This window comes from Strigops habroptila, chromosome 8, assembly GCF_004027225.2.
Source record: "Strigops habroptila isolate Jane chromosome 8, bStrHab1.2.pri, whole genome shotgun sequence".
In the NCBI taxonomy this organism is placed as follows: domain Eukaryota; kingdom Metazoa; phylum Chordata; class Aves; order Psittaciformes; family Psittacidae; genus Strigops; species Strigops habroptila.
The window spans coordinates 60,688,543-60,707,022 of NC_044284.2; the positions used below are offsets into that span (position 1 = coordinate 60,688,543).

The 18,480-nt window shown below is 42.4% G+C and overlaps 2 protein-coding genes across 7 annotated transcripts in view; both read left to right on the top strand.

The window, feature by feature from the left end:
• Nucleotides 1-14,143, top strand: part of EFCAB7 (EF-hand calcium binding domain 7) — a 33,507-nt gene extending 19,364 nt beyond the window's left edge. For 5 of the 6 annotated variants that reach the window (XM_030494228.1, XM_030494227.2, XM_030494230.1 and 2 more), the window contains 8 exons: nt 282-423; nt 1,616-1,725; nt 2,793-2,950; nt 3,306-3,439; nt 6,153-6,301; nt 7,879-8,088; nt 11,789-11,896; nt 12,982-13,767. In XM_030494228.1, coding sequence (XP_030350088.1) covers nt 282-423; nt 1,616-1,725; nt 2,793-2,950; nt 3,306-3,439; nt 6,153-6,301; nt 7,879-8,088; nt 11,789-11,896; nt 12,982-13,056 — 1,086 coding nt within the window. In that variant the 3' untranslated portion in view covers nt 13,057-13,767. Of the gene's footprint in view, nt 1-281; nt 424-1,615; nt 1,726-2,792; nt 2,951-3,305; nt 3,440-6,152; nt 6,302-7,878; nt 8,089-11,788; nt 11,897-12,981; nt 13,768-13,845 lie in introns of those variants that run through there. The other variant, XM_030494232.2, reaches the window with a different exon arrangement.
• Nucleotides 14,144-15,649: 1,506 nt separating this feature from the next.
• Nucleotides 15,650-18,480, top strand: part of PGM1 (phosphoglucomutase 1) — a 28,084-nt gene continuing 25,253 nt past the window's right edge. Inside the window, exon 1 of the mRNA XM_030494241.1 lies at nt 15,650-15,997. Within this exon, the coding sequence (XP_030350101.1) occupies nt 15,752-15,997 (246 nt within the window). The 5' untranslated portion in view covers nt 15,650-15,751. The remainder of the gene's footprint in view (nt 15,998-18,480) is intronic.

Here is an 18,480-nt window from a genome sequence, read left to right on the forward strand (position 1 = left end):
TTCTTTGTGGCAATTCAAATTTCATTTCAACTATTTTGAGCATTGGGATAATCTCTATGTTCGTCAAGCGTTTGCACAAATGAAGCAATGTTACTGCTTTCCAAAATGGACTACAAAAAGGACTATTTGAGAAAATATGTTTTTTGTTTTAAGTAGATCAGTGCTGTATTTTGGGGTGTATTTTATATAGGATTTATTAAATCATCAAATTAATATTTCAGAGAGAGCACTTTTATTTGCTCAAAGATGAAGGCAACATCTGATGTCTGCTTGGTTTCCAGGAGTGGCATTGTGCACAATCCAAAGGATGCTTCTACTTGGAAGAAGATGGTGAAATCATTAGCCACAAGTACAGGTTGCATGTACCTCAAAGGTCTACAGTGTGTATCACCATCAAGCCTTTAAACATCCATCAGGAAGAAGGTAAGCGTGTGTTTGTATCTCTTTGGAGAATTTTCCTCTTTAAAAGGTATTTTCTCTCCTCCTGCTGATAAATCTCTCCCTTTCAGTACTTTGTGATATTTTCTGATATTGCAATTCTGTTGACAAGAGTCCTATTGAAAATACAACTTAACTTGTCACACCATATTTTCTGCTTTGTCGTTTCATGCTCACTTCCTGGGCAGTGAAAATCAGCTAAGTCCATTTTGACAGGACAAGGGGGAATGGCTTTAAGCTGAAAGAGGGCAGATTGAGATGAGATCTTAGGAAGAAGTTCTTCCTTGTGAGGGTGGTCAGGCACTGGCACTGCAAATAGTTGAAGGAGAGTAGTAATTTTCCAGTTACTACCTGGCTGAAGTGGGAAGCTGATCAACGGGTTTCTAATGGTGAGGAAAAGTGATCAGATACTAACAGCTTTGAGTAATGGGATGTCCCAGTTTTCTGCTCATAAGTCTCTTTTTTCATGTGCTGCTTTCAGTTCTGCTGCAGGATTGTCCAGATATTCTGTGTAACCAAAATAGTACCTGTCTTCTGTAAAAAAATTCTACTTTGGCACAGCATTCTTGTCCTGGACGTAGAATCTCTGTGTTTTGTTGTGAAGGGGAAGGCTTTATACTGGGATGTAAGGAAAAGATTCCTGGTAGCAGAGCAATTACCTTTTTATGAGTAATCAAAAACATCTTCAATGTTTTAATAGAGTTGTGTGGTGTTCTTGACTCCTGACTGTAGAAGAACTAAGCTCCTGAGTTTGCTGTTTTGCTGTGGTCTGATTAACTTGAAGGCCACTCAATAGCTCATTGATCGATTGCCATCAGGAGCTGAGCAGCTACAAGAAATCAGAGAGATTCAAATGGCATCTATTCAACATATGTATAACCAGGCCCCCACTCCAATCCAACCCAAGGCAAACAAATCAGACATGATCAAAGGTTTTAGTATTAGAACTATTAATAGTAATCATTATCTGTAAGACAATCACAAGACTTGAAATGATTTATCTGATCAGCCTAAACAGGAAGGAAATCCAGATAGCATGTAATGGCTTCTTTTTTTCCATCTTACATTGACAGGGATTAATATTATAAATACCATGGAAATATCTACTTTGGGGTTCGAAGAAAACCAGTTTTGTGTCATTATAAAGCATTTGTGTTGGGAATGTTTTTCTTTTTAGGAATATCTTGTCACTGGTTGTCAGTGGATACAGCTTTGTACATTCTGAAAGAGAATGAAACCCAAGAAAATCTGCAGCTTGTGAGCTTTACTGAACAACAAAACGAAGAGGTTAGATGGTTTTGTTGTATTCCTATTTCACTTGTTGTATCTCTAGTTTATGTGTTAATGCTGCACGGGTGAGTTCCCACGTGTTTTGAGGGAATTCAAACTGTACCTAATCAGACTAGAGGAGAGAAGAAACACTTGTTGTGTGCATGTTCCTTTTCAAAACTGGCAGCACTTGTGCAAGTTAAGATGTAATACTATCTTAGTTATGCCCTTTGGATGGGCTGAATTGCAAGCCACATGTACAGAAGTTTAGAGAAATTCTTCTGAGGTCCATATTACCATGTGGTGTGTTGGCAAGTGTTGCTCAGTTGCAGGTTATCTGTATAGATACTCTGTGGGAAGTCTCTATACTTCCACATATAGATAGATGTATATATCTATATATATCTGTATAGATACTCTGTGGAAACTCACTTGTATTCTTGTACCTTCAAAACCAGCATTGCAAAGGTATAATTTGTTAAAATTCCCTTAAATTTTCTTTCTCCTTGCCATATGTATGATTTTGAACTTGACAGTGCACAGAATATTCTTATCCTATGACAGAAATAAGGGAGAGAAATGGCAACATAAACTTACTTCCCCCTTCCAAGGCACAGAGAACTCAGCTTGCTTCTTAAACACTAAGTCACTTGTGACTTTTTAAGTAGGAAGTTTTGTTGCCTGTTTGAACAAAGCTGAGTTACCAGGGAGGAAATAAAAATCTCAGTGGGTTTTGTCAGCCTGCTTCTGGCTGCTTTTGTTTTAAACTTTAACAATTAAGAGTGTTACAAATCTGAAAAATGATAGCACTGTTAGTAGATGTTTCTAGTAATGCCTGTTCTCCCCTCATCTTTGGTCACTTATGTTTTTGTAGCTTTTATTATAGCTAAGAGACTCACTAGTTTTTGTGTCTTTAAAATGGCATCACACAGCATCTCACTGCAGACATATTTCTTTAGGGGAAGAACCTAGCATTGCCAGTGCTTTCAAGTCATTAATCACTTTAGTATGAATATTACTAGTAATAAAGAAAGGTATCATGTGAAAAGTAACTTACAAACTTGTCTGTCTTCCTTTAAGAGTAGATGTCTGGCTGGAAAGGGGAGCTTGGATCAGGTGTTTACTGGCTGCTCCCATTCACAACTGGCTGTAGGTTGAAGAAGGCAAAAACACAAATTACTGGAGAAGCAGAACTGGTGTATAGAGATGAAGATGGAGAACTGGCTTTGACCCCAGAGTTCCGGTGAGTCCTATTCCCAAATAGGCATGGTATCCATTGTAAAAGTGTGTGCTCCAAATAACATCTAGCTTTATAAAAGCTGTATGTTACTAAAGTAGAATCCTAAAATGGTTTGGAAGGGAGCTTAAAGCTCATCCAGTTCCAACCCCCTGCCCTGGGCAGGGACACCTTCCACTAGAGCAGGTTGCTCCAAGCCCCTGTGTCCAACGTGGCCTTGAACACTGCCAGGGATGGGGCAGCCACAAGGTATTGTTTGTACAGAATATTCTCAAATAGACTGACTAGATATCAACAATATTAAGGGACAGTAAAGGAAACAGAAGTATTTGGAACTAATTTTGCCTTTTTCATCTTTTAGAGCTGCTTTACTGGATATATTTGAAACAATTGATTTGGATGGAAATGGCCTTCTGAGTTTGGAGGAATACAATTTCTTTGAGCTGAGAACTAGTGGTGAGATGTGTGATGAGGAAGCATGGGCTGTATGTAAGGGTAAGTTTATTGCTGTGCTTGATACAACTAATAAGGGCTATCATCTATTTACAAGCTGTTGTTAATACTACACTACTATGTATACACTGTAGAAGAACTGAGTATTTTGTAGCCTATACCAAGAACCCATGTAGGTACTGTTCTCCTTCTGCTTTTGCTTTTCATTTTCTTTTCCAGTCTCCTGTCCTTTGTTCTGCTTCATTCTGGTTTCTGTGCCACTGGCCTTCTGCTGAGAATATTCCTCCTGTTGCTAATTGCAAAGTTTTGTAGGTGAAAGATTTTGTAGCTGTGAAAAACTGCAGGTTTTCTTGTCATAGAATCCTAGAATGGTTTGGTTTGGAAGGGACCTTAAAGCTCCTCCAGTTCCAACCCCTGCCACAGGCAGGGACACCTTCCACTAGAGCAGGTTGCTCCAAGCCCCTGTGTCCAACCTGACCTTGAACACTGCCAGGGATGGGGCAGCCACAGCTTCTCTGGACAATTTATGCCTCAGAACAGGTTGTTAATTTATTTTCACAACAGCAACACCTTGTATTTGTACCCACATGACACGTTTGTGCCTCTAAGACAGGTGTGTCTCTAAGGCTGCATGCACCTACCACTACTTCTTCTCAAAGGTCTGGGTCTGTAACGTTGTTCTTGTTGACTTTTCATGCCAACCTCTGATAATCTAGTTTCCAGCTGACCAGGGAGTATGAATAACACAACCATATGCATAGTCCCTGTGTCCAGGCTCTGGACAAGCATGCAGAGATGATAAACAGTTTCTTAACCTGCAGCAAACAGGATGTTTTGTTGGTTTACGTTATTCTACAACCTCTCTGGTTGCTTTATTGTCTGCAGAGTGTGAAAACACTGAACTAGGTGTAGGGTATCAAAACCTAGAGTGACTGGGACTGCTGCTGTGGTTGCAGTTGGAAAGAGGTGGACAATAAAGCCACAAGTGCTAGAGAATTTCTCTTAGCAAAGAGCCCTGTGACCCTTCCAATGCATTGGCTGCATGTGCCCCAGCAGTGGCATTTATGCACCACACAATCTGCAGATTAAACTGGTGCTGCTTTCAGATCTCAGAAAGCATTGAGAGGGACATTTAATTGGTGTGTATATGATGTTTTAAAAATGGCATCTAGAGCTTGTGATGACTGTTCAGAAAATTAGACAATAGAAAATACCTATTGCAACTATCTATTTTCTTCAGATGCAAGCAGTTGTTCATTCCAAATCTGTTTTTTGAAGGTTCAGACGTAGTGTGTCAGTTTGTCCATACTGTGCTGTGTGACAGCTGTGAGATACTGAGACTTCCATGAGTGAGGTGAGGAAGCTGAGAGGCAGTTAAAACTCAGCTTTGTTTTCTGTCTGCCAATACATCCCACCAGTGTGACTGGATTGCCAGCTTGCAGGAGCAGTGTGGGGCTACAGATGTCAGTTTTGAAGAAAAAAAGAGAGTTCTGTGGCATTGCTTTAAGCTTGCAAAGGCCTTGAGAATGCACGTATTTACCTGGTAACAGAAGCACCAGTGATTGTAGGCTGCTCTAATAATGCAGTGCATGAGAGCAGTGGGTTCAAAGCATAGGCAGCTGAGCTGCAGTGAGTGAACAACTGGAAATTTAGAAGCCATTGTGTAAAAATTAGAAGTTTCTATAAGAAATGCAGTTTTTCTGCAACTCGTGTCTGATATGTCAGTGTGGCATATCACTGTGTATCAGCTCAATTCATGTTTCATGTAATTCCTTTGTAGGCTATGGTGTGTTGCAAAATACTTCAGATCTGGCAAGCCCTGCTCATTTATTTCTCCCCAAAGATACTGGACTTTTCCTCAATGATGGAAAACTCATACAAACATACTTTTCTATATATGAATTTCTCCTCTGTTTCATCCCTGTACGTGCTTTTCCACGCTTGATGGCTTTGTCAGTGTTCTGTCTCTGTGCACTGGTCTCAGCATGAGTAGGAGGGGTGTATGTGAAATGTATAGGAGAGGAAAAAGAGAATATGGTGAATCTTTTACCAGGTCATTAATCAGTGGAAGGGTTCAGATGACTATCATAAATCTTGACACCAAAGTTCAAGCCATTTATTATAGCATCTGTACCCTGAGATAGATTTATGAAATTGGTAATCCCTTTTTAATAATATATAGTAAAGATTTAGCATTGTTATGAAGATGAGAAAACCATTTTTAAAAGTCTCTGACACAAGGACATTTCAATTATGTGTTTGCTGACATTAGAGTGCTCGATCTATGATATCCTCTCTAGAGAGGGGTGTTAGGATTACTGGCATTTTATTGCTTTTTGGGAACTAAGTAAATCATTTCTGTATCAAGGACCTCAAGCACTAAAGGTGCTGGCTCCAGCAGACTTTCATTTCCCATTCCTAATATATCCCATTCTCCAAATCTCAACCATAACAAATACTGCTAGGAAAAAGAAAACCAAAAGCCAGTATCAACTCTTTGTTTTGAAATCTCACCCTCTTTTGGGTTATACAGGGGGCGGGTGCCTCGAGTCATTGTCTAAAATCCATAGGGAAGCTCTGGAAAGAGCAACAATCTGGTCAAGGATATTCTTTCCCAAATAATATTGGAGAGTCTGAGGATGGCTTCATCTTTTAAACCTTGTTAACATAAGTGCAAGTTTGGTTTTGGAAGGATAAAGGGTGTTTGTAGAGAGAACAGATATTTAAGTGCTACCTTATGTTTCTTTTTAAACAGAGAATTTTGATATGAGGAAGAATGAACTAACAAGACAAGGATTTATGGATTTGAATCTCATGGAAGCCAACGACCGTGAAGGGGATCCTAGTGACCTCTGGGTCACTTTATTGTCTCTGGGCTACAATAAAGCATTAGAAATGACAGAGGTATGGCAGCCATATAGCAGAAATAACTGCTTCACTTACAACTTGGTGCACATGCTTAACTGCAGTAGTGTTTCTGTCTGTCGTAAATTGATTTCAGTAGGTCAGTGATCCAGTCCAAGCACTGTTAATACAGGGTTTACACTGTAACTTTCAGTCATTATGGTATCCTATTCCGTAAGACATTCTTAGAAGAAGAATTTTGCCTTTTGCTTTAGAGAAAGCTGGTATTTTATGGGGTTATAGAGGAAGGAATCGTGGATTGTACCCATTGAAAGAATTCAGGCACGTTGCAAGTGGGAAGTGATAAGAAGATAGTGATGGTAAATTGCGACCTGTCAACAAACATCTAAAGTGCAGGGCTTGCTCTACTTTAAAAAGTCACTTTCCTGGCCCAAGCCACAACAGAATTGTGCTGGTGTTAATAGTTCTCACTTAAGAAAGAAGATCTCTTTAACGAAGAGAAACAAAATATGGAAAATTAAAGAAAACAGTAGATATGCAGATAATTTAATCATTGAAGTTACATTCCCAAGAAAAGCTGATTTTTAAAAATCATTGTCTCATTATTTCTTTAACTTTTGTTAAACAGGTCTTTGTAGCCACCGTATCAAATAGATGTGTGTGAAACAAATACACGCAGACCCAAAAATACTCAGTAGAGTGGAGAGACATCAGTTGTCTCAGTGAAAATCCTGAGATCAGGATGACTGATCTCTTAATGCTGAGCATTTTCCCCCTTTCCTGCGAGTGTGGTTGGCAGAGCAACTACCGAAGTGTCTTTCTGCATTTCAGACGTAAGAGGGAGCTCTCCTCTAAGAAAGAAGATTTTGGGGAGGTTTTTATCAAGTTGGGAATTGCAGAAAGGTATTTTGTGCCTTACATTAGCTGTGGTTCCCGGCTACAGCCTTTGCCACAAAGGACAGCATAGCTGTCTTAATGCTTTAGTCATACACCTAAAAATGTACCTCTGCTTAACTTCTGTCTGTAACTTAACCCTTGAATTACTTGATTTCACGTGACTTAAGAAATTGATACTTCAGGAGCACTGAGCCTCCAGCAAATTAAGGACAGAACCTGAGAAATCCTCATCGATTCCAACAGCCATTTGAAAAAAACCTGAAGTACTGCTCCTGAGAATATGCAAACTCCTGGTTGTTACATGTACTAATCTTAACCAAGAGAGTGTAACAGCAGGGTGCTTAATGCAACACTGTAGGTATTTTAAATCGAATGAAGTGGCACAAGTAGCCAGAGTGTAACAGGTAAAGGAGACAGGTTTCTATTCACAGTTCATCTTGCACATTTTGCTATCCAAGGAAAGGTTTACTATGTTAGAGCAAAATGCACCAAACTGCATATTGAGTGTATGAAAAATGTTCATTTATCCTGAGCTTTCATTTGGTGTAGAAGCTGGTCACAGCTCTCAGGTTTTGAATATTTAGTATTCAGTGACATATTTGTATTTGGGTAATTCTACTTCAAAGCATATGTGAAAATACTTAAGAGCTGTGGATGAAAATCTGAGCAGGGGAGAAGTGCAGATAAAGTGATGATAAACCTCCTTTTCTCCATTGCAGGCATGCCCCTTTGTCATTGACATCTATGCAGAGAAGTGCAAACCCAGAATTAAAGCCATGTATCTAGAGGCAGGAAGCTCACAACTCAACAGGGCTGTTTGCAAGTCTGTTGTTACTAAAGGAGAGGCCAGAGTACTGGATGGCTGTGAAAACATCATCATCTACACCTACAGCACGGGTGGGAGAATCACGTCTGTTATTGAGAATAAGGTATGGCATGAGGCTTCTGTAAGGTACTTTGGGTTAATGTCTGTTGTTGTTTTCCTTTTTCCTCCTTGCATCAGTTTTGGGAATTACAGAAACTTGATATCAGAAATATCAGACAATGTATCTAGTTCATTAAAAAAAAACCAAAGCTGGCTTTGACATATGACTCAGGCTTCAAGAGAGTCTGGATCAGTGCTCTTGGAAGGGACAGCTTATTACAACGAGGCAAGCACTTTTAAACATCATATAGAATATGAATATTTGTGTTCATATTCCAGTTGTTAAATATATTGATAGTTATTGAAGACATGATGTGTTCATAATACCAGAAAACAAATACTAAGAAGAGGAAACATAATCATAGAAAGAGGAAAGACTACAGCATTTACACTATTTGATATTTTCAGTGTGCACGAGAGAGGAAAAGAGCAATGATTTCCATTGACTGTGGTTTAGAAGCATACTGCAGGTGACTTGTTAACTCATCAGTCTTACAGGTCTACTTTATTACTAACCCAAGCTAAGAACTGTAAATCCAAGTGGAAGTAGTAGATGAGAAGCAGAGATTTGAAACCTTTCTGCATGGATCATAATGAATGTGCTGTTCATTCTCAGTTTCATTTATATCAGGAACTGTGAGTAAATAAATACTGAGCAGGAAGATGTTAAACTTAAGATGCTTTAGATCCTAAAAGATCACAGCAAGAAGTATATTTTTAAATGGACAAACATGCATAAGGGGGTGGGTTGGTGGTCTAATATTAGGACTGAATGCTGAGGCTCCTTGGAACTACAGGTTTAGATGTGCACTTCGCCCTTTAGGGTGGATATCCTCAAACATATAAATAACTCCAGTACATGTCAGAGAAGGAGATGAGGCCTGTACTGAGGCAACTGGATGCTGTCTAATAAAAATCACTGACCACTGCCATGTATACCATTTGGATTTCATTTGTAGATGACACCACATGGAGCTGGAGGGCTGAAAGGCTCTACAGAGGGATCTGGACAGGCTGGATCAGTGGGCCAAGGCCAGCTGTATGAGGTTCAACAAGGCTCAGTGCTGGGTTCTGCACTTGGGTCACCATAACCTCATGCAGTGCTCCAGGCTTGGGGAAGAGTGACAGAAAAGCTGCTCATGGAAAAGGACCTGGTGGTGTTGGTCAACAGCTGGCTCAGTATGAGTCACCTTGTGCCCAGGCAGCCAACGAGGCCAGTGGCATCCTGGCCTGTGTTAGCACCAGTGTGGCAGCAGGACCAGGGCAGTGGTTGTCCCCTTGTACTGGGTGCTGGTGAGGCCGCACCTCGAATCCTGTGTCAGTTCTGGGCCCCTCACTGCAAGAGAGACATTGAGGTGCTGGAGCGGGGCCAGAGAAGGGCACCGGAGCTGGTGCAGGGCCTGGAGCACAAGTGTGATGAGGAACGGCTGAGGGACCTGGGGGGGTTTAGTCTGGAGAAGAGAAGGCTCAGGGGGGACCTTCTCGCTCTCTGCAACTGCCTGACAGGAGGCTGGAGCCAGGAGGGGGCTGGTCTCTGCTCCCAAGGAACAAGGGATGGGACAAGAGGAAACGGCCTCGAGCTGCACCAGGGGAGGTTTAGACTGGAGATTAGGGAAAATTTGTTCCCCAAAAGGGTTGTCAAGCACTGGAACAGGCGGCTCAGGACAGTGGTGAAGTCATCGTCCCTGGGGGTATTTAAAAGACATGTAGATGTGGCACTTGGGGACATGGTTTATTGGTGGCCTTGGCAGTGCTGGGTTAATAGTTGGGCTTGGTGACCTTAAAGGTCTTTTCCAACCTAAGGGATTCCATGATTCTATTCTGTGAAAGAAATAATAGAAAGGAAATTTTATGCATCTGTCTTCTAAGCTTCCCACAGTGCAGGCAGCCTGATTGTATCTTCAGTTATTGTACTGAGGATTTCAATGGAAATAATTGTTTCTTTGTTATTTCTGTAATTAAATTAAGGAAATATTCCAGTTCCTCAGGGATTCTATTTCAGTCTCACATATGTATTTAATCAGTGGGCAGAGGAAGGTGTCTGTCTTCTAACCCTCTGTAGCCAGGGTGTGAGCTGGGGAGAGTGAAAGACCTTGCGCACAGATCTTCACATTTCTCAGGGAGTAAGCAGTACCCAATCTATTATCTGCCCATTGGTGTGCCAAAAGAAATAGTCCTGTCATCCAAAGCACAAACTTACTAGAATAGACCCTCTGTGCTAGGTGAATCTTCATGACCTTGTTCCTATTACAGGAGGATACTTAGGGCATGGCTAATTCTTTTGTTTGCCATGTAGGAATGAAGACCTCACTGAAGTGATGCCAGAGCAGCTGGATCAAAGTCAGAAAGCAGCTTAGATTGTGTTTACATATCTGCAATGATACCATATTTCAAAAATGACCATATTACACTCTGCTGGCCACAACCCCTTTGTACTGTGAGCACCAGAGAACTCTTTTGTTATTCCTTACCAGTTTGAGAGTAGCTTCTTTGCTCTGTAAGGTTGATTGTGTGGTGTAACTGTGTTTCTCTTCCACTTCTCAGTAAAGAGAGAATGTTGGGTAGCATTGCCTAAGAACCAAACGTTTCCCAGGGAATATAGCATGTCCTTGGGTCTTGTATTGCCTGGGATAAACTGGTGGCTAATGAATTTTCTATTACCCAACCTTTCAGTTTCATACCTTGGGTCCTTCTTGGAAGCATTTGCACAGCAAGAACATCTGTGCTTTAAGTGATTATAGTTATATTGGGATGGGTCACTTCTTGATGAGGGTCTTTTATGAACACCTTTGTGAGGCACAGCTTTGATTTGTGGCAGTGAGGAACTAGTGAAGAATCCTGGTCATTTATTATGAAAGAAAACCAAAGATGAACTTTGCTAAGGAAACATATGAAAGGAAACTAAATATGAAGGATGCTCCTACTGCTTACACTGGGCGTTTTACTTCAGTTGTCAGTTTAGTCTCTATTGAATCCCTGCATAGTTGGTGAGAATTTCAGAACGTGTGGTATGAGCTCCTGAGGAAGTGGCCTTTTCCTGGAGATAGGATAGGGATAGGATTTTGGAAAATCAAAATGGCTGTACAATGACAGGTAAAGATTCTTCTAGGTCCATAGAGGTAAAGCTGCTTCTACATCTGTACCCTACCTCCATCAGTGGCCTGTAGGCGATGTTGCAAGTACAAACATTGGGCAAGCATCCAGTGATGCTTCTCCAGATGCTGTCCTAGCCTCTAATGATTTGCAGTTCGCAGACTGCTTGAGCCAGAATCTTAAAATCCCTGTCCTTTAAAATCTTAAAATCTGTATTTAAAGTCTTTGTACTTAAAATCCCTTCATGTACTTTTTCTAGAATAGCTTTCTCCAGATGCCTTTTGAAACTATGTAAACCATTAGTATCAGTAATGTTCTGTGGCAAAGAGTTTTCTTACTCAATAGTGTTCTCAAGTTGTATATTCACAAGTGCTTAAATTGTATCAATGAGTCTTAAATGCCTTTTGACAATGAATCTGGGCTCTAATGATGCCAAAGCACATTTTGAAATTGTTGCTCTTCGAAGAGAATAGTCATCAGTGTTCTTAAAGTATTTCTGTCCTGTGAAATAGCAAAGTTGGAGCAAGTCAGAGGAATGTGTAGTTGCTACAAAAAGAACAGCCATTTAACCATTGAGACTAATGGGTTCCCTCATGTTTTTTCACTTGCAGTCTGAAAACAAAGTGATTATTCATGTCAACAATGAGCAGAGCAAGAACTGCCTAAGTAATAGGGGACTTACTGTTTTTGCTGTAGAAGTGGCACCAAAATCCATGATGGTAAGATTTGTATTGTTCAGCCAACTTGAAATCAAAGCAAAAGACAAAACCACACGACATCTTTACAGTTTCCTTCTGCAGGTCTTTCCCCATGATAGTGAGCATGTGGATAGTGGCATCTTCATCACCAGCACAGAACAGATACAGTTCTTGATATTTCAAAGCTGAACTGTACTTGATGCATGCACGTTTTCCTCTGCAGATTGCTATACAAGTCCATAGCTATTTGTTTTTTCATGTATATGCCTGTTTCAGTTGTCCATTCAATACATGTACCATTTACTAATGTTTTTAATATTCTTTTATTTTTAATACTTTTTCTAAGGCTGTATTTTCTTTACTTAGCAAATTTTAACCAGGTATTTTGATGCCTATGAGATACAGACCAAGTATGCACTACTCAGAAACAGAAACGTATGTGTTGCAGCCCTTATCCACAGTGTGATTTACAGATGGCTGGTTTTCGTTAGGCTTGACTTACAGATCATGTGTAGCCAGGCAGCAATTTGATCTACTGATCCCTGTTCCAGAGCTAGGCAGGCTTTAGTGAAAACTCTACATGAGGATTCTAAGGGATAGAATGAGATTGAAAATGCATTAAATGATATTTTTCTTCATGAATGAATGAAGCAAATCCAGGTTTTATTATTCTAAAAGTATGGTCTCTTTCTTTAAAAGCAGAGGCATCCAAACTATTTTATATCACAACTTCCCAGTGTAGATGTGTTCAAAGCTGGTGTAAACAGGTACAGTCCCATGACAGAGGCAGGGTTGGGGTCTATTCTAATATTGCTGCTGACACTTCAGGTATCTATAGCCTGATCCTATAAAGTGTTTTATTAATTTAAATTTCAGTTTGATTCAGTATAAGCTGTAGGCTCAATGCCCCTTATGGATGTTTTGCTGTCATGCAATTAAATTCAATAGTAAGTTTTGAATACCAACTGTGACAGAAATGAATGTTCATCATTTAAATGTTTGTGATGTAAGTACTGAAACTGTTCATTTTGCTTACCAGCACTTTAGTTAACATGCAGTTCTCCAGCAAACAGCTATTTCACCTCTGTTTTCTCTCTTGTATGCAGGTTTCTCAGCATGTGATGCCACTGAATGATCAGGAAGAATGGCTTTATAACTGTGTGCATTCCCTCGTACGTTAAACGTTCCAGTTAGAGCTGCTTCTTGGTAGCATTCAGACTAAACCAGCAGATTATTTTGGCAGCTTTTAGACAATTTATAGTCTTGTCCTTCTCAAAAAGCTGTCATTTATACTTTGTTGAGTTAGATTTGTTAAAGCCAATCAATCATATAAGTACTTACTGATTTCTGCTATCACACTTCTGCTAATGGCTTTTAAGAAACGTGTATAGTGATAGCTTAGTAACTGTAAGTATGTAAAGTGGATGGAGTTACTGTAAGTATGTAAAATCCTTTGACAGAATAGTATTAGAGATACAGTCTAACAAAATAAATTGGCATTGGAGTATGAAGACACAGTCAAAATTAGTGCTGTTCAGTAATAGAGCTGACAGTTCTAATATAATTGTGTTTTATAAAGGCTAAATTCCCTAAATATGCCCTTGTGTTCTATAACATAATGTAATAATGTAGTTCCATCACAGGGTGGAACTGAGGAAAAGCTTTGTTTAATGGGTCTGATGGATTCTTAATTAAATACTCTTGTTGTTTTGATGCAAGAGATATGAAGAGGTGGGGTTCATCATGTTGTATGGCCACCTGATTAAGGATTTAGTTCTGTATTTAATTTTCTTTTGTTATTTGATAATACTAATCTTACACTTGTTCTGAGTAATTACTGCCTGATTTTATACTCTTTTATATAAAAATAAAGTCTGCCTTTTCATATGTGATAAGGAAACAATATTATTTGTGGAAAATGAAGGTTTGTATTGGGCTCCTGACAGTTAACAGCAATTTATTATTTCCAGGGTAGCTGAAATAAGGACACTGAAGTCCCCCAAGTTTAGGCTGCAATAGCAATGAAAACCAGCTCTGAGGTACTAAAAATACTCAGCTATTATGTTTTTCTGGTTCCTCTAAATGTCTGTTAATGTGGAAAAAAGTGATGACCCTGGCCACTGGATGCTTGAAAAGTGTCTGAGTTTAAAATAGACATTAAATGTATGTGACCTCATCTGCAAGGGCAGCAAGTCTGGTAAAGCTATATATATCTGCCAGCAACTCCTGCACTCTGCTCTTCCTCCTCTGTAATTGTACACTGGGTGAGTAAATGTCAGTTACTAAATGAGAGCTGGGCTGGAGGCTGGCTGTGATTTACTCGCTCTGCAATTGGTGCTCGGGCAGGTTTGCTGGGATCTGAAGTGTTCAGGGCTTGTTTTTCTTAGCAGATAGTATTTTCATTTTCAGAATTGCCTGAAAGAGTCCATTGAATGGTTCGGGTTGGAAGGGACCCTAAAGCTCATCCAGTTCCAACCCCCTACCACGGGCAGGGACACCTTCCACTAGAGCAGGTTGCTCCAAGCCCCTGTGTCCAACCTGGCCTTGAACACTGCCAGGGATGGGGCAGCCACAGCTTCTCTGGGCACCCTATGCCAGCGCCTCAGCACCCTCACAGGGAAGAGCTTCTGCCTCAGAGCTCATCTCAATCTCCCTCTGGCAGGTTAAAGCCATTCCCCTTGTCCTGTCCCTACATGCTCTTATAAAAAAGTAGTGGAAGTTGTGTTAAGAGGCCCTACAGATATTTGGTGATTTCTAACAAATGCCCGAGCTCTGGAAATGCTGCCTCAGGTGAGGTGTGGGTAGATCTGAAGTTCCTTGCTACCTGTTGAAGGAGGAGCTGGGAAATAATGAGACACTCTGTGTACAGTAGACAGTACAAAGTTATCTGCATTTCTTTTGTCTATAAAATCAGCCCTGTTAGATGTGGTAGGAATTCATACACTGCTCTTTGTGCCTTTTAGGAAAGGAATGGTTAAAACTGAAAGAAGCACTTAGCTGAGAAATCATTGCCCATGAGAAGAGTTGGGTTTGCTGCAGGTAGGGTCTAGTTTAACATGATACAGTGATACACCATGAAACCTTTTTTCTTTTCTGATCGTCTTGCTGCTGGGAAGAGTTTTATTATTTTAAAAGTTTAGATGGGAACAGACGCTAGTTCTGCATGGTTCTGCTTTTCGTGCCCTGGAAGGAACATGAATAGAGATTTCAGTTGTATCTACGGAGTCTTTCCCAGTTTGCTCCGAGTCCAGGCATTGTAATGATGGAAGAACATTCTAGTTTCTCTTTTTTGGGGCTGGACACAGGTTCTAGCCTCTTTAATGGGAGACATTTGGGAGAAAAGGTGTCTCTTAGCAGCTGTAATTTGAATTTCTGAGATCATAGAATCCCAGACTGGTTTGGGTTGAAGGGACCTTAAAGCTCCCCTAGCTCCAACCCCCTGCCATGGGCAGGGACACCTTCCACTAGAGCAGGTTGCTCCAAGCCCCTGTGTCCAACCTGGCCTTGAACACTGCCAGGGATGGGGCATGTTTTCTTTGGGCAACTGGAGCTATAACGCAGCTTCTTCGTGCCATTGCATGCACTGCCCTTCCCTGAGGACCCTCGGGGGGTACTGGCCGGGTGTCCCGGTCGTTCCGGTTGCTCGGCAGAGCCCCGTGGTGCCCGGACCCCCTGTGGTGACGGGGCCCGGCCTCTCCCCACACCGGTCCGGGGCTGCGAGAGCACAACAGGAGGGATCTCCCGGAGCGATCCCGCCTCTCCCGGGGCTGCCGGCGCCTTTAAGGGGCGGGAGCACTGGCGAGGCCGGCTCCGGCGGTGGCTCCGGTTCCCCCCCCGCCTCCCGCGGCCGCCCGGAACTGCGAGCGGCGTCCGGCCATGGTGCGGATCGTGACCGTGAAGAGCAAACCGTACGGAGACCAGAAGCCCGGCACCAGCGGGCTGCGCAAGCGGGTGACGGTCTTCCAGAGCAATGCCCACTACACCGAGAACTTCATCCAGAGCATCCTGGACACGGTGCCGCCGGGAGAGCGGCAGGAGGCCACGCTGGTGGTGGGAGGGGACGGCCGCTTCTACATGAGGGACGCCATCCACCTCATCGTCCGCATCGCTGCTGCCAACGGGGTAAGTGGAACGGGGAGTGCTGGGCTCAGCTCCACGGAGCTTCCCTTCGGGAAAGCGGCATCGTATCGCGCCGGGGTGGAGGCAGGGCCCCGCCGAACGGGCGATGGCAGGAGCTCGGTGTCGTGTCTGGATGTTAATGGGTGAGTGACGTGACAGCTTGCCTGTCACGCGTTAAAAATCACCTGGAAGCCTTTACCTCCCTTTGGTACGTGCAGGAGTAATCGCTCATAGAATCAGCGAGTGCAGAGGTGGGGAAGTGCATGCAGTTTCCCTGTTCCAGCTTTTTCTGGCTTCGGGCAATAGCCGTGTTTTCCAGCACGCAGAAGTGGCACAGCGTGAGGAGCAGTGTGTCATTCCTGGCAATGTTCAAGACCAAGTTGGATGGGGCTTGGAGCAACCTGGTCTAGCGGAAGGTGTCCCTGCCTGTGGCAGGGGTTGGAACTGGATGAGCTTTAAGGTCCCTTCCAACCCAAACCAGTCTGTGGTTCTGTGATTCCATGGTGCTGGGCTGCCTCTCACTACTGGAGACTCCATCCCCATCGATTCATCTTGGTCCTGTTGCTTGGTCAGCCCAACAGGAACCCAGCAGGTAAAATTAGAGATTGCTGCCTTCTTATGGCATAAAGAAACTGCCAGAGGGGAGATTGAGATGAGCTCTTAGGCAGAAGCTCTTCCCTGTGAGGGTGCTGAGGCGCTGGCACAGGGTGCCCAGAGAAGCTGTGGCTGCCCCATCCCTGGCAGTGTTCAAGGCCAGGTTGGACACAGGGGCTTGGAGCAACCTGCTCTAGTGGAAGGTGTCCCTGCCCGTGGCAGGGGTTGGAACTGGATCAGCTTTAAGGTCCCTTCCAACCCAAACCAGTCTGGGATTCTATGGAAGATGGAAATAGCTGTTTCTTTTTAAGCCACATGGAAATTTGTCTTTTCTGATTTGTGGTAGCTGCTCAACTGCCAGTCCATGTCCCAGCATCCCTTAGCAGCACCAGCCTTGCTGCATGCTCCTGTGGAAGTGATGGATAGTGCAGCCTTCCCTGATGGGAAAAGCAGCAGGCACTGCTTTATTTATTTGCTCTCAGAAGGGGTTGGAGTTGAAGGGTACAGTGTTCATGCCTGACTGCACACACAGACAGCACCTTGGATCCCTATGAATAAGCAGACTGGGAGACTTGTTCCCTGGGATAAAGCCGTAGTTTGTGCAGATTTTTGGATGTGCACCCAGGGCCTGGTGGGATGTGGCAGCCTTCCAGGCACCGAGGAGTCCTCCATCATCTGCACCTCGGCTCAATCCCAGAAGCAAGCAAGGGCCTGAATGTAAAACCATGCTGGGGTCTGATTAGGTGACTTCTTGGAGGGGGTTCAGGGCCAGTCACTGCTCAAATCCTCCACCCTGCTCATGCAGACACTCACGTACATGCAGCACTACAGCGCTGAGCTTTCTGCCACAGTTGCATAAGCAGATCCCAAGGGATGCGCTTTCTAATGGGCATTTGCTTGGTAGTAGTTTGTGTGAATTCAAAGTGCTGGGACAGAAGAGGCTCTAAAGTCAGAAAAATGCTCTGGGAAGTGAGGTAGAGGAAGAAAACAGGTGGAGGAATATGTAGGTTAAGAGCCAGGACACCAGTATATGAAGTGAGAAGTTTTACTCTACAAGCTTTTCATTCTGAGTCTTTAATTTATAAAACAAGATAATGGCCATGGCCTGAGACAGAATGTTAAGACTATTTCATACAAAATTTTGGCAATATTACAGCACTACCAGTCATTTGCTGATGCAGCTTCTTTATACTCTTGTTGTCTCAGGACAGAAGTAGTGGTACGGGCTTGCCACAGTGATGTAGAGTGCCATGAAATTACTCCTTCTTTTCCTCCCTAGAGGTTCAAAGAGGACTGCAAGATCAAAAGCACCACAGGATTGTAGATATAAGTATCTCATTTAAAAAGGAGGAGGAAAAAGACCTCATAAGGGAGCATTGAGAAGAGCAAAATGTCCCTCAAATTCTTCATTAAATGCACAGCAGGTAAAGCCTGAATAAGTAACTACAAGGAGGAACAGTGGCATGATCTACAGGATACAGAGTCATTGAAAACCTGATACACAGTTGCTGGTTAAGTTTGAGTGACACTGGCCTATATAAGACAGTGCAAGTATTGCACTTGCCAAAATCAAGAACGGCAAAACCATCCGGTCCCAAGAAATTAGGTGACTGAAAGTAGTTTCTTTAGGAAATGCAAAATGATTGTTTTTGATAAAAGATTTCTATCTACTTGCTGTCCTGTTTTGGAATGGTGAGGGAACGCTTGCTTTGTGGTTTTTCTCTGTAACTGCAACTGTTAGTTCCCTGATAGTTACCACAGTGCAGTTGAGTAAGAACCTATGAAAATCCCGTTTCTTCGTAATAAATGTGAAGTAACTGGAAATTGCCTACCCTTCAAAAAGAAGGGTGCACTACTTCTGTTAACCAGTGAGAAAGTGTACTGCAGAACAC